Genomic DNA, 16744 nt, shown 5'->3' with positions numbered 1-16744 from the left:
CTCCTAGACCGGGGGAAAAAGGAAGAAAACAGCACAGACACAATTGAACACAATATTCTCTTTGTCTTCTCCACATACTCTCTTCCCTGCTCTCTCCATATACTGGCCCCCTCTGACTTAGGCATCGGAGGGCCGGCGCCGGGGAGCCCGGCCACCGGCTTTTTTGCAGGACAGGACAGGACTGGACGCACCACCCCTCTTCGGACTCGCACACCCCCCGCGGCGGAGGACGCAGCAAGCCGGCGCACCGCCGTCCGCCCCCTGCAGCAGCGGAGCTCCTCCTTCTCCGGCTTCGCGGCGGCCCCCGGGTCCAATTTCCAGCAACAGCTTTGACCTCTTGAGGTGAGATGGGCTATGATCCGATCGAAGAGAAAGAAAATTTTCTTCAACCTGCGCAACTTGAATTTCTCAAAACAAAACTAGAAGAAGATGGAGAAATTTCGAAAATAGAGCTTTAAGTCCCATTATCTTTCATTAATGATTAAAAAATAAGGTACATAGTCTCTATTTATAATATGAGGCCCACCTTAGCATAATTTGGATCGGACTCTTCACCTACATGACTCTTTTTCTTTAAATAGATATTTCTAGTAAAAAAAACTAAAAATTTCGAGGAGGCGGTGGATTAGGTTTGAGGCAGTGGACCTAAAATGCATACTCTTTCAAATTAAGAATAGATCCAAATACACATTGTTTCAGATCATGGATATATTCTAACAACAACAGACTCTCTTGAACCCCATCTTAACGCTATAATAAAAATCAATTAAACCTCTAATAAAATTATTGGATAAAATAATAATTGCTTCGAACTACCCGTCACAACACTGATAAGATGTTATTTTGTTGTGTCATTTAGCCAGTGAATAAAATATTCTTAATAAGCACAAAAATTGAATTTAGAACATGATAACAATGTAAATATTGAAAAAAAGGCCAAAACAATGATTATTAGTTAGGACTAAGATCAAATGTGTGTGTGTATATATCCTTATCTTCTTTGTCCGTGGATATATATATTTCAGGCACGCAAATTGTATCCATATTTGTTCTAAATAAATAGAAAAGCAAATCAAAATTTAGCAATATATATATATGTATATATAATATTTTAAAATATATATGGATATAAAGCATACACAATAATTTCATTTTAGGACCACAATAGCATGTATTATCTTAGTCATTTGAGATGTACATGGAACGCTATGGGCAAAACCTGATGCTTCATCAACTCAAAGTACATATGCATGCCTGATGCCTCCTTAGCTTTTTGAGAAAAATGTATGTTTTTCTTGTTTGGCCGTCGGCAGCCCCCTCTTTACCATGCTCCTGCCATCTTGCCTTGGCCTAGGCTTGAGGTTGCTTTGAGTTTCGTACAAGCGTTCTGGCTAGCTGGCTCCACCACTTGGTCGAGCCGTCCATCTCAATCTCCGATTTCCCTCCTCCACATCCTCGCGCGAAATCAAACGGCCACGATGCCTCCCCGCTGCATTTTGGCCGTTGTTCTCGAGGAGGCGGGAAGAGCGCCTTCGAGATTTCTCGCTTCGATTCGAGGTGTTTCCCCGGTTCTGCCGCTGGAAATCGGCCCAATGAAAACGAGGGTTTAATGGGCTGTTCAAACTTTAAAGGTCAGAAAAAAATTGTTATGGGCCACAGTAGCAAGACAGCGGTCGCTGTGCACGGACGGCGATGGCTCCAACACAGTGCTCTAGAGATAGTATAGGGAAGAAAAAACTGTGCCCAGACCTTCGCTCTAATACTGGATCAGATCTAAAATATCAAAAACGAAAAAAATTTCTTATCGGAGAGTGTCGCCAGGAGGACCCTCTAATTTCTAATTTCTAAGTCAAACACTCTTAGGGAATAACAAAGATATTACGAGAGCAGCAAAACTCCAACACTAGGGCACAAAAATCGATGCACGTCGTCGAAAAGTTTGGATATACAGATTGACCGTTTTTCATAGCTCATTGCATCTTCTGAAGGTTACGCACAGATGTTTTGCCTGTATTTATCTTCTGAAATTCGAAGCACTCCCAGGTTAGCCATATGGCAGATTTTAACAGGATGGTCCTAGCTTCATGACAAGCTTTGATTGGCCCATCATGACGAAGAAGATGAGACAAGACGTGTGTCTCGTAGTGCAGTAAAGTTGAAGTGGCGACTAAGCGCCCAGGCAGCCAAAACGAGCTTTATCTATGGTGTAACATGGCCGGCAATCTTTGATTTACAAGAGCTCCATATCAAGAGGTAATTAGGAGATACAGAAACCGGGAGCAGCTGCATCATTTGGAAATCATCAGCAAAATAAGCAGTTGCATTTCATCAACACAATCTGGCTTTTACTGTAGCTTAAAACAAAATAAAGGAAACAAAAAGAAAGAAAGAAAAATGCAAGCAATACCACCAACAATTATGCTAAATAAATCCTCCTGTCCCAGAAGGCTTCTTGTCACCACACAGTTGAAGGCAAGGGACACTTTGATTAACTAATCCATTAAAGGAATCAAACAATATCACACTCAGCTAATAACTAATTAAGGATGAAAGCATATACAAGATAAGCGAGAAGGGTGCGAGAACTAATTTTTGTACTCCAGCATTTGGTATTCCTCTGCCGGCTTCATTGGACATGACCAACTCAACTTTATGCTGCTACTAGCCACCTATAGATGACTTCTCTCGAACAATGGAGAGACCTCGGAGAGACCATCATCTGAAAGAATCAACTATTTTCTATGCTTTCAGCCGGACAACAATGCATGAAATATCATCTTTGCTGTCTCTATTCACTGCTTCAGTTGTTAACTGCCTCGCTGCTGCTTGCGGGTCCTTAATCTTTTGAGCGATATCAACAGCCTCTTCATTTCTCATGACCTAACAGAATTAAATTTACAGAAGAAATATGGTTTATATTGATAAAATGAGTAAACTAGAGAAGGCCCGGGGCTTTTGGAAGCAAACCTTCCAGAGGCCATCACTTGCAAGGATAAGTAATTCAGCATCAGCAGTAATATCTTCAGGGTGTATGTCTGGATCTGACCGCAGATGCGACTTGAGGCTCTTGTCCCCAAAAGCACGGGAAACAGCTAATTGGCCGTTAACTCTTGGGACATCTCCTGATAAAGAGATGAATATCAGCCTATGTACGGTATTAACATGAATCTTTGTGAAATGAAGACGAAGGTAAGAAGCAAAAGATACACATCTACAAAAATATTTTTCAAATTCAGGTGAATATTTTGGCTGAACACTTCAAGGAGGAAAAGAGAAAAGCTACCTTTTTATGAAATAAGTGCTTTATTACATGGATAAAGCTTTTATTTCATTTAAAGATTTAACAATATCAATATGAATTAAGGCATGCCACATATGCTTTCTACAAAGAAGCCATACAGCATATAGTATGCATTCTTTCGAGGAAGCTAGTTTAGATACAGATTAAAGACAAAATATCCACAAAGGTAAAAGATATGCTATAGATTTAAATATGAAACAAATATCCGATTATATCTTCAAAAATATTATCTCTCAAATGTCCATGATCGTGTCAATAAGACAACAGTAATGTTTGTAAAGTAAAGATAAGATTGATTTTAATAAAGTAAATAGGACTTCTAAACAGGAGAAACCACTATATTTGCTAATGGATGGTAATCAGAAAAGATGCATGAAGTATATCAAAACAATCATCAGAACAAAGTTCCATGCATCATTTATTCCGCCAGATTGTCTGATAAAGCATCTTTTCTCAAGCACAAAACGCAGAACTGACATTTTTCTATAGTCATAAGAGAGACCTATGCAACCAGGCACATAGATAAAAACCTACTGATAGCCAACTTGAGTCTATCAATTTTCAAAGCTACATGGTATCTATCCTAAGTTGCAGTGGTTAACAAACTTCTAACCACTGAAAATCAGAAGGTAAGACTTCAAAAATGCCCTTCCTGATGCATGCAAGCTTGGCGTCTTTCCACGAAACAGTCTATGGAAGCACAGAAAAGCAGTAGATATGTATTAGATCCTACTAGTGGTTTATGAAAACCCATCCACAAGTATTCCTGAAGTAATTAGGTGCAAATAGAGAATTGCAGTAAGCATATAGTAGCAATCTATCTTAGAAACCAAGAGTGGAACAAGATTCAAAGGAGGAAACAATGAACTTCAGCGTCTCGAGCTTTTACGGTTCAAAGTGGCCCAAGGATGGGAGTAGGATCATGTTTCCAGAACAGATTCCATGTCATCATTTAGAAATCTCTAATTTTAAGCATTGACGCATGTAGAGTAATTGGTTTCTAATTTTCTTAGACATCATCAAGTCCTTCACCAAAGCATAGGTTGTTAATTTAGCAAAACACTTTTCATTCAAGTGCGCTTTGAAAAGGACATGATACACATTGCATAGTGCAACCTGTGTAAATTTCTGTGTTGTGGCATAAAGGTATCAGTGCTAGAGCAGTGCCTATGATACTGCACTTAGTCAAGAAGCACTCAAATACATCCATGTGTCAGAAGCAGGGTCACAATTGTGCAAGCAAGTGAACACCCATGAAGTTGGCACAGTGGTGTATAAATGCTAGGAAAACATAACCAGTTGTTAAAAGTAGTAAGTTATCCAGGGCAAAGTCTCTCTCTAGCTCAATTGGAGGTTTGCTACATTTATAAGGCCAAACAAGTTGCCGGATGGGATATATCGTGCTTGAAAATGTGCGTAAACATAAACTAGTTAGGGTACCAGTTCCATGGGCATGATTGAAGTCAGCACCTCGATGACTAAGGGGCGCGAAAGCTGCATTAAGGGATGAAATGGTTAAATTAGATTGATGCTCAGGATCCTCGCATTCAATGACAATCTAGAATATCTTTTCGGAGAAGTTAAATTTCATGGGATCACCGAAAGGGTGGAGATTGATAAATCCATGATGCATGGTGGCAAGATTACAACCTCATGTAGGGATGTTGCTTGGGAGGGGAGGCACCATAGAACAGAAGTTCAGTATGGTTAAAGAATATTGAGCACAAGGAAGCTGTAACATTCAAGGATTGTTAATGTGGTGTTATTCAAATAAGTAACCTCCACTCAGATGGAAGTGTCAAGGAATGAAGTAGATGCAAAAGGGGTGATAAAAAATTAATGAAGGATTAGGACCTACACATAAGTAGCTTGGGATTAAGTGAGAAACTAGAGTAACATTATGGGAAGGAAGTGGTGATTACATTTGAGGAACTAGTCTCACATTTAAGGCATCAATTCCGTGACACAACTTCAGCATACTTTGAGGTTTGATGGCCTAGCTAGAAGCCTATATGTAAAACCACAAGCACTAATGGATGAGGTGCAAGCCGATATAGAAGATTTTTTTTGAGACTAGGGCATAGATTTAAAAAGAAAGAAAGAAAGAAAGAGTGACTTTGTGGGTCAACTGGTCAAGGAGGCAGTGTTTTATGTTCAAGGAACTAATCCATTAGTTCCTTTAACATAAACTTCATCAATGCGTATTAGACAGGCGAGGGAGCAAAGATTGCAAGCACACTAGGGGAACAAAACCAAATACAGTGAAAAAGAATGTAGCAAATTGTCTCTAGTGAAGGCATGACAAATCAAGAAATTATTACAAGAATTTGCTTACCACTTGGGAGGTCAAAACAATGATCACGTTGCTCACTCAAGAAAAATGTTAAGCCACAAGACACATCACATGCAAAGCATGAGCACTGAGCAGAACGGCAGAAGCTCATAAATGGATTATTTTGCTTATACAGAGTGGAACATGACAAATTAAGAAGAGGAGTGAAAGCAATTCTTTTTATAATGTGAAGGCCTCATGAGGTAGCACTATTTAGAAAAATGTATAGGATAGAGATGATGGAGTGTGGGATGTAATGTGGGGGTGCTTTGTCAAGGGAAGGCAGCTTTATGCACAAGCATATGTCAGCCATGCTCAATGTTATGTCGTGCATTGTAGAGTAAGAGTTACATCAGAAGGCTACAAGGCATAATGAAGATTCCATAAGTACATGATTAGACTATTAGTGCAGTTTGGTTTTAAAACATCATCGAACAACCTTATAAATCATATAAGCCTGAATGCTACTTTGAGATGGTGGAGAAATTTTGGTGAAATGAGAAGCCTAAAGCATAAAGAAAATTGTTTTCCTTTTAGCCAGGTTTAGAAAATTCTAAGATTGTTCCTGAAATTTGGAAGTATTCTTCTCTTTGAGCCTTTTAGACCATGAAAGCAAATCTCAAAAGAAGGAACCGAAAATGATTCCGAAGAGTCCAAGGAATTCCTGAAATTTATTAAATACACTTTTATACCCTCTTAAATAAAAGAATAGAAAAGAAAAGCATGCTAAGTTGTGGTATATCATTGACAAAATTCTAAGATATTATCAAGATCACATAGGCATATGCTAGAAATTGGTTGGCAAAGCTATTCAAGACAATAATGCAGAGTAGGCTTGGGAAAAGGAGGGCATCAGGTGCATGCTATAGAAAAAAGGATGAATTTCAGTCTCTTTACAAGCCTCAGGTTCCTCCAGAGAGTATACTGTGCTAGCTTTTTACCAATTATATGCACATTAACCCAAAATCCTCTTTCCTTTCTGCAATACAGTAACTCTAAAACACTTTCCTTCAATGCTATCCTTTCAAAAAATTGACTGGGGTTCTCTAGATAATGCTTAATGGTGTCTTTCAATAGTAATTTTTCATGTATGCAAACAGTAATTATTATATGCAAAAGCTCTACATCTAATTTGCTATAAGCAAGCGAATCTAACCTAGCTAAGATTCATGAGAAAAAAAAGAATCCAAAGCCAATTGCTAAAGTACTCTGAAACATCACCACTCAAGTTCAAAAACCTAAAAACAAAACTTTAAACCTTACATGTTCATGGATCCTTTTTCCACAATAAATAGAAAAAGTGCCTCCAATATTGCAGTAATGGCATTTGACAGGGTTTGTGTTTTCAGAAAGCATTATCTATCAATTTGGTGTTAGCATTTTGGATCCTACTTTTCCCTTAGTTCATACAAAACAGCAAGTCCATAAAATAGAATGTCATTAATCACTTCTTATTACTCCCACCTAAGGCTTATGTCGAGTTATTGATGCATCAATTGATGTCAAATTTAAATAATTCAGTCTTCCTTTCCAAAAGACCATATCCTGTTCTGATGAATTGTTTATCGAAATCTTTCTTCCTATACTTAATAATAATACTTTCCCCATTGGTTTCCTTCTTTAAAAGATTTAGTATAAGGAAACATATTATTGTTGACAAATTGTTGTTGAAGATCTTGCCCCTTCTCTTCCTAAATTAATTCTTATTAAAAGAAGTTCTTTCCTTAACCATTCATAGGTGTAAATAGTTATTGTAAATTACTTATATATCATCAATTACTTATAATAACAACAAGACCTGACCATCTATTTTGTGGTTAGCTTCATAAATCCTACTTTGCCATTAGTATGTGCCAATAATCCAATAGGCATATAAAATACTTTAAATCTTGTATCTGGGTTCCATGTACTCAACAAGAAAGGTTGCATTGCCATCATCATTTTCCACTTGTAATAGAGTTATTTTCTTTCCAATCAAAAAATTATAATTACATAATTTGTATGTTGAAAGAATATCCAATATCACCAGTTTCAGGTCAATCTCTATAATATGATGGAATTTCCTCACAGTTTAAGACATTCCAATAATCTTTTGAGCAAATAAGACACTCCAAAAATCAATTCCCAAGTTAATCTCCTAACTTTTAGTGAAGTTGTCAACTGGTCATGAACAAAATCAGTAATATTTAACACAAAGTTGATATGAAGTATAATGGAAGAACCGAAGAAGGAAGTCTACAATAAGGTAAAATAATTCACTAATGAATTATCCTCTTTTGGAGCCAAATCTAGGCTACTCTACTGCATGTTAATCGACTAAGAATACTCAAAAAGCTAAACTCCTCCCCTATCGGCAGTGCTCATAACTTGAATCAATTCAGTCCGCTAATATACCAAAGTTGCTTCCAACTTCCAAACCGCAATATCATTCCATGAAACCTCCCAAATATCAGCTCATCTAATTGACAGTTATGAATAATATTCAGCAAACAAATAGGCCTGACTGCCACTCTACTAGATGGCACAATACCTCAAAGTTTTCCTATTGATCTGCAAAACTCTCCCTCAAAATCAACACATTTCAACTAGAATATTGATGGCCAATCTACAATTACAATTTTCACTCATTTATTTAGGAAAATAAAAAGAATCACATATTGATAGGCAAGATAGAAGCTAATGGAAGCAGAGAGGCAAGATAGAAGCAAATGGAAGCAGAGAATATGACATTATGGCAATAAGATGGCAAGGACACATTTCAAGAAAAAAAATCCTCGTGATAGTGAAATATATAAGCTCCAAGTTGCTATCCAATCAGACATTTGTTAAGATTTTCTGACACTAAGGACTATCTACGAATTCTCCTATCTCCACATTTATCACTATAGAAGATTTGGCAAATGATGGTAAAAGTTGGATTGCTGAATTTGTAATTGCAATGTGAAAAAGCAAATATCTTTCAACTCCTAATCTCAGTCATCCTATTAAATGTTTCTTTTCATATACACCAAAACGTGTTTGACAAAATATATTCAATAGCATTTAAATCTTACCTTATCTCCCTTCACTAAAGATCATCCCATGTCAGAAACTCTCAACTTTAACAATTTTTCCAAGGACTGATGAAAATCAACCTTTTTACTCCATTTTGGGTGTCAGCACGTTCCTTTTCTTTTACTTGCTGATGTCTTTAACTTCCTGATACTCATTCCTGATGCACTTTCATTCTTAGATCAACCTTTTTTCTTCATATATTCCATTCCAAAATAAAAATAAAAAAAATCTTTAGCCTTCTGTACATGACACCATTTGCATTCATCTAGCATTGTTTGAAATTTAGTTCCCTGTCATTGGAAAGAGGCCCATCCTCATAGACTATTTATGGGTTACATCATAAACAGAACATGTATCAGAAAGCACTATAAGAGGCTCCTTTTTGGTCATGGTGGTGGTGGTGGTGGTGAAGAATGTAGGTGAGAAAGTTGGATACAAAATGGAAAAATAAGAATCAGGTCAACTTTAGGAACTGTTAATGAAGCGAAAGCTCACCAGTCACTAAAGATGCCCAATTCTAGATGGAGTGTTAAGCGTGAAACTCCTGTATCCACCAACTGATTGGAACCTTGATGGAGAGATGGATAAGCAAATACAAGTGATTAATAGGGTTTAAACTTTACAGGTTCTATCGGTATGCTGTCCAGAAAATAATTTAAGGACAGAATGGAATAGATATTCAGACTAAAGAGAAACGAGAAGGTAAAAGGGTTACTTTAGAGATTTAAGGAAGGGGGTTTAATATTGGAAATGATAAACTAGGGTTAAAAGGCACTGGGTCAGGGTTCAAAGGGTCTCTACTGGTTTATGTTGAAAAATGTAGGGTGCTGTGCGCCTGTGCGCAGGTTTTCATAATGCAGACAGGTTTAGTGTTGTAGCAGTTGAAAGAAGGAAAAATAAAGATTTCAGGGTTCCTGAATGTATTTAGGACTCCAAAGAATATTGAGCAATCAGTTGGGCATAAAGTAAAGCAGCAGCAGTGAGAAAAAGGTCAGATTCTGAGTATCTATGGAGATGCTGTTTGCAGTTGCAGTAAATGCCAATGAAGGATGATTTTTTTTTTCAGAGAAGGAAAAGAATTATAGAGAGGAAGAGAGGAAAAACTAAAGAGAGAATGAAGAGATTAGGGAAACAAGCTGGACATGGCTTTCTTTAACTCTGCTATATGGGGAAAAATCAATGACTTGTTCCCAGCCAACTATAATACCCTTCAAACAGGCTTGACAGTCCCCTTCAATTACTTTCTATTTAACCGAATTAGGATGCCTACTAAATAAGAAATAAATAAAAGAAAGATAACATGAGATATTTTCTCCCATCAAGTTTATAAAAATAATAAATAAAATGGTGCTACACCAACATGAGTGCATAGATGAAAGCTTTCATCTACATGCATCTTGAACCATGTAGGCCTCACTTTTAAAGTGCATACTGCAAGTAAGTCAGGCACAATCCACATCTCAAGTGGGGAAGGACGTGTTAAGCCTGACATTCATTGTCGATCCTTTCCCTATTAGTAAATTGGTTGGTTAACATGTATCTGAGCTCAAGCTTTACTAGAGGTCGTGAGTTCGAATCCCCTTCCCCCCATTATTTATTTAATTAATCCAGTTATTATCTTCACTTATTCCAGTTTATCTTAACTCATTCCAGTCAATATGGTCTCCCCACATGCCTGGTCCGGGCTACACATGTGAAGGTGTGTTAAGCCTAATATATGTTGTTGACCCCCTTCCCTAGTAGCTTAAGCGCTTGGGGTAAACTGGTTAGTTAATAGGATGTGGTTCACATCGCCTGCAGGTGGTTCTGACTTGTAAAGTATTAAACAAGACAACCACATTTAATGGTGATGGTTGGTCTGGCAATGGTACAATCTCAAGAAGCTCATAAAGACAATCACAACAAATTATATGTCCTAGATGGCAGGCTACTCTATCTCTTCTACGGAGCCTTTTTAAAAAGAACATGGAATATGATTATCATTACTATGTAACCTGGGGAGAATGTGTTGAATGGTCACCAATGAGCAATAATCCACTTTTGGGCTACCAAACAAAATGCAGAAGTACGATTGACCACAAGCCTGGAGATAAAGTTTGTAAATGTAATACATGGATATTCAACAAAATATCTAATCATATGATGCTATATGAGAATTGACAATTATGCTATTAAGGGTTATATACGAGCAAGTTAGGTTTCAGTCAATCTCTTATAAGAAATGCTAATTTTGATTTATTGATGACATCCTAGCAGTCTTGCCTAGCGTGAGAAAAGTGTGAAACAATTCTATATTAAGTGAAAATTCATCTGTGGAGTTATTGCCACCAACAAATTTGCAAGGTTCTGAACAGATGCTTCTCTGGAAGCTGCATTGATACTTCCCTCAAAAATTAATAAATGAAGATGCTCGTAGGCATTGACAAGCAGAAACAGATCACACGTCGAAAATAATAGAGGATGGCATTTTATCGACAAGCATGGATATGTAACACTATATAAGAACACAAACATAATCAGAAATTGATTTAAATAAAGGCTGCTGAAGCAAACCTGGCATGTTTGAAACAAAGCCACCTCTTGTCTCGATACTCCCACGCTCACGCTCGGTGCTTGGTTCATGATCAACTGTCAATTGTATCACCTTTCCACCTTTTGCAAGAACTGCTCGTGAATCGCCAACATTGGCTACCCATAACTTCCTACCGTTTACAAGAATTGCAGTAACAGCAGTGGAACCCCCTCGTCCCATATCAGGACTGTGTGAAAGAATTGCCTTGTCAGTCTTTTCATAGGCTTTTGAAATGGCTCTATCTGGCTGGGTCCAAAATTCTTCCTGATATACGGAAAAGAGAAATTAGGCTATACCTTTTGTGTGCCAAAAAAATTATTTATTCCCCTGAAATAACAGCTAATCCATCTCTGATAACTACAAATACTGAGGCTGCAGTTGGAGTTTTTTAATTTTAAATTCTTCAATATTTAGAAACAAGATTCGTTGTCTCGGTACCGGACTCCGTACTAGTGCCACACTAGCACAATATTGGTATGGTATGGTACAAATTTTTTGGCATACCAAGTATCGGTACGCCACCCGTATTGGATACTGGTACTGAACCGGTACGGTACAGTACGCCCTGCCCGGTTTAGGCCAGTACGGTATACTTTGTTTAGAAATTATTGAAGTTTGAGATTGAGGTTTGTAGGAGTTATCCGGCCATTAACAAGAGACGGTTCAAAAATGGAAAAGCATAAGTTAATAAGGAGACAGATGTGAATTGTGAAAATTCAACTCAACGTCAAAGTTTCCATTTTCATGATTTTAGGGCTTTTATAAAATTATATTGCATAATCAAAGATCAAGAATTAAAAAATAATAAATTTTATTAAAAAAATAATGTAAATGGATGAAAACAATAAATAAGATATGATAATAACAACACACCTCTTTCAGAATATTAGCAAACAGATGCTTCTGCAAATAGGCAGGCACGCTATCTCCCAAATGACCATCAAAAATAGCAAACAGCCCAAGCTCCTGCCCTCTCATCTGGACAAATCTGGCGACATGATAATCCTCCATTGGATGACTAGCTTTTCCCTTTACAAGGCTAAATCCATATGTAATTTTTATGCGGCCTTGACAGCTTTTCCCTTTACCGGCATCACCTGAAGAATGACCTGCAAACTATATAGCAGAATCTAATTTCAGGCTTCGTCCTCAGAGGGATAAATATGCTACCTTTATTTCATACAGCAACAAATTTTACAACTTAAACTATACAAATCAGCCAATGCAAAACCAGAAGCTGACTAGGATCTGGTTAAAACTATAACAAAGGTATTCTGCACTACGAGTTCTAAGAACCTGGAAATGAGTCAGCAACACTGATTATTAATTTACATTCTGCAAAACATATTCCAGAAGAAAAAATAATGATAATTTCTACTTCTAATTCTGACTAACAAATGCACAACAAATATAAGCTTCAGATTGTTTCACAAGCTATATTAGAATCCAAATCTTGCAAATAAAAGAGATGATGTTCAGGATCAAAATGATTATCCAAAAATCAAGATTAACAGAATATTTACTAGTTGTAGAATTTGCATCACTCATGGGTATTTATGTATACCAAGTAGCCAAATTACTACAGGCATATTTCAATCTACTGATCTAATTTATGCACAAAGTCCCAATTTCTGTTGAACAGCTTTCAGTTTAATCATCATGATCTTATGACAGTGGGCTAAAGGATCATGACAGAACTAATGAAATATTCAATATATGATTTTAATTAATGTTTTCTACTGAAGAATTTTCTTTTAAAGTATTTTTTGTAAGAAGATTTCAAACAAGTTAGAAGTACTATAAGTAAATAATAGATAGTTTCAGAAAGAGTTAAGTAGAACTAGAAGTCTAATCTGGATTATCTTAGAAGTGGAGTTCTTAGCAAGTAGCATGGTCAGTTTAGTAGCAATTTTGTTGGCTATCTATGAAGGCAAAACATCATCAAAAAGCTTAATTCTCTGCACTAATAATCAAATTAACCCTTAGGAAATGATTATTTAGTAATTTTTTTATTTGATTTTTAGCTTTATGTTCTTCCCTAATTCAAATCAACCAGCAGGTTTGTTGTCAATATGGTCATTAACATCGCCATTTATGTAGGAATCAATAAGAGAAATAGAAATGGCAAAAGGATTAGCCTTTCTACCAAGACGATTTGTGCAACTGTAAGCCACTAATGATTCTTGGATTTGCAGAGCTATCAAGAATATGCTTCCGCAATATCTAAAACAAAACATTAAATCATAAGATCGCAATCCAGGATATAGAACAAAAATGAAGCCACTAGCAAAGGCCAACGCAGTCAGCAATCCGTTTAAATCCCCAAGTTCTCACGAGGTAAAATTTCAATTTTCTTCAGTCTTTTTGGATTTTATAATCTAATTATATACAACAAGGTAAGGACTAAGGGCTTTCATGATTTGAAGAACAATGTCAAAAGGAGCCATAGCATGGAAAATGGGATCCCTCATCATTCATCTATGATGAGGATTGATTTTACATAATGAAAGGAATCAGGAAAATTTTGTGGATTAGAATCACCAAGAGGTTGATGTTCCCATGAAAGTCATAATGCAACTGTCCCAAGGTTTTTCAATATATTGTTCAAAAGTTCATCTGGTGATCCTTCCAGAGGCAATGGTTAGTCTTTCTTCAAAGTGTCCAAGTTGCAAAATCTTCAAGGTGTCACATGCTTCATATATTCTGGGGTTTCTAAGACTCAAGGAAGAGTTTTAAGCAAAATTAGCAAACAAGTTAGCAAACGAGCATTAAGGATAGGCTTCATTTAAGGTGCTTAACTGTTTCCAACATTTTGGTAAAAAGTTAATTGATCTTTTGGAGGCATAACTAGATGCAAAAACATCAATCCATGTGGCTAAGGCTGCAAGCTTGGTAGAAAATCTGAATTCCTTCTCGGAGGTATAACTCATAATGTGAACTCCCATGCATGTACTAATTTTGAAGCTAACTATGAGCTCCAAAACTTTTATTTTATAATTTTCAGTTTGTTTGTCCTTATGTCCCTCAATAGTTGAGCAAAACTTGAATAATTACATATCTTGGTTTGAGTTTTCTTATTTGTTTGAGTGGGACTTGTCATTAGAGTTTCTTTGAATTGACAGCTGGTCTAGCCACATAGAGGCAACCATACCCATAAATTATGTTCATAGTTTTGTCAATGTTGGTTTTCTCCTTACTTTTGTTCTTATAATACAAAGATTTATCCTTGTTCTTGGTTTCAATAAGTAAGCTTGTTGTGGAACAAAACAAATTTATTCCTCACTATTCAGTTAAGGCAGCAACCATGAGTTTTACCAAATACACCTTAGTAAATCCCCTGCTATCTCGCCAGCTTAAGAATGTCAGGCCTATTATCTTACTATATCCCCAATTTAAATTAGAAAAAGAAATAGAATACTAAGAAAAGGAAACACTAGCAATTGATGTAACCAACTAAGCCTAATCTAATTCACTGAGCATATGCATATTCTCTATATACTAAAAAAACTAAAAATGACACTTGGAAACAGAATAGAGAATCCAACACACACACACACACACACACATATATATATATATATATCAGGCTAAAATGAAAGGGGAAATATTAATGAAGATCGAATGTTCGACAAGCTGACCCCAAGTAGTTTGGATTAAGGCTTAGTTGAGTTGAGTTGCATCAAATGTTCAACAACCCTAGAATAGAAGACTTAATCAACTCTTCATGATTAAACTTCAGATTTAACTATTTTGTTTCTAATTTTTTCCTCTACCAATCAACAAAATAGTCAGAAAAAATCAGAAACAGAGTTTCCTATTAATCTCATAGCACCAAATCAACACCACACGGAACAGAGGTACCCAAATCCAATCACCAATAAGAGCAGCAAAACGGAGAGCAGAAATCAAAAAGCTCACTCAAAAGAAGCATCGAAAAGGGGAAAATATCGATAAACAAGGAAATAGATCAAATCTTCTCTCACCCGAGAGCAGGAGCCCCCGAAGCAGCATAATTTATCCATATAATCCTCTTGTTCCTCTGCCCCTCCCGCTAAATTCTCCGCATCTATTCCTCCTTCCGACCCCCAAGATGCGATTTTGACCACGAATGACTCCGCAAAATCCCAACTTTCTCACAGAAATCTCCTCCCTGCGTCGCCAAACCCAAACCCGATCACCAAAATTGAATCCCCCACCAAAATAAGCAATCAAAAGCCAAAAAAGACAATTTTGGAATCCAAAATCCGTCTTACCTCAGAAGAAGAGTCTGTTCAAAGATTCCTTACTCTCTTTTTGATCGATATGACGAGTTTAAAAAGAAAGGAGAGATTTTTTTGGGCCAGAGGAAAAGCAATCAGGCGGATTATAAGAGTTGAACAAGTCCTCCAAGGATGTAAAGAAGAAAGATAAAAGAAACTAATAAAATAAAAGAGAGCACGGCTGCCACAGAGGAAGGGCTTCCCCGTGTTGACTTTGCTGCATAGTAATGACACGGATGGGATGACCCGAGTGGGAGGGGAATTTATTGGGGGATGCCCCACCATCCCCTTTCTGAGAGTCATAATACCCGTGCTGTCCTCTGTCATGATGGACAAAATAAGTGGTTGACTTCTGTTTGACCTCAGTGGCCCACCTTTTTATATTTTCTTCTGGGGATGCCCATCCACGCACGAGGGACCTTGTCGATGGGCCACACCTCTTCTTTTTTTGAAGCCCCTAATGAGATGAGATCTGTGTCCCACAATTTATTTTTTATTTTTTAAAAAAAAATCATTATTAGATTTAAGGGGTTATATTGGAGAAAATTTTCAAATATTACCCACATAATGTTACAATTACCAGGCTAACGGCTTTGGGGTAGTTTAAATTAGTGGCTGACAAAAATTCGAGATAGATGGTCCACAAACCCAAACAAAATACAACCAATCTCATTTTTGGAGTTATTAAAATCGCAAGATTAGATATGTAGTGTGACCTATCTATCTATCTATGCATATACATATGCATTAAATATATATATATATATATGTAAATATGTATAATCTTTATTTAGAATAAAACAAACTTTTTAATAGATCATCGACTATCATCCACCTTTTTATGGATACTCTCATTTATAGATGCTTTTTATCAAATACATTTATCTTGCTTTATCTATGTATATTTATGAATGTTGAAAAAGAAAATAAAAATATAGCAATTGAAATTAGGGGCGTATTTATTGTCTCATATAAAATTTTAAAAAAATGAATTCTAGGATTCCCATATGTATTAGTTCTGTTGTATAAACCATATCGATGCCATTGCCACCTTGATGCTCAAATTGTTGTGGAAAATATACAATGGCATATGACGTAGAGCATCAACTTGCTTAGTAAAGTGACTAGAATAAGAATTCCACCTTACCTTAATTATGGTCAAGCTTCTTTCTATCCTAGTTCTTAAAAAAAATAAATAAAATATATAATAACTGAAAGTGTTCTAC

General features: G+C 36.6%; 1 protein-coding gene across 1 annotated transcript; it reads right to left on the bottom strand.

The window, feature by feature from the left end:
• Window positions 1-2291: 2291 nt before the first annotated feature.
• LOC103701765 (Protein phosphatase 2C family protein) lies at window positions 2292-15756 on the bottom strand. The gene is made up of 6 exons (XM_008783934.5): window positions 15513-15756; window positions 15243-15409; window positions 12133-12375; window positions 11241-11523; window positions 2968-3122; window positions 2292-2880 (listed from the first exon to the last, which is right to left on the bottom strand). The coding sequence occupies exons 2-6, from the start codon at window positions 15279-15281 to the stop codon at window positions 2740-2742; spliced, it is 861 nt and encodes a 286-aa protein (XP_008782156.3). The 5' UTR covers window positions 15282-15409; window positions 15513-15756; the 3' UTR covers window positions 2292-2739.
• Window positions 15757-16744: the final 988 nt, after the last annotated feature.

This window comes from Phoenix dactylifera, chromosome 12 (genome assembly GCF_051530095.1).
Source record: "Phoenix dactylifera cultivar Ajwa chromosome 12, Ajwa_hap1_PhDact_Kaust_v1.1, whole genome shotgun sequence".
NCBI lineage: Eukaryota > Viridiplantae > Streptophyta > Magnoliopsida > Arecales > Arecaceae > Phoenix > Phoenix dactylifera.
This window is presented reverse-complemented; position numbering and strand designations above follow the sequence as displayed.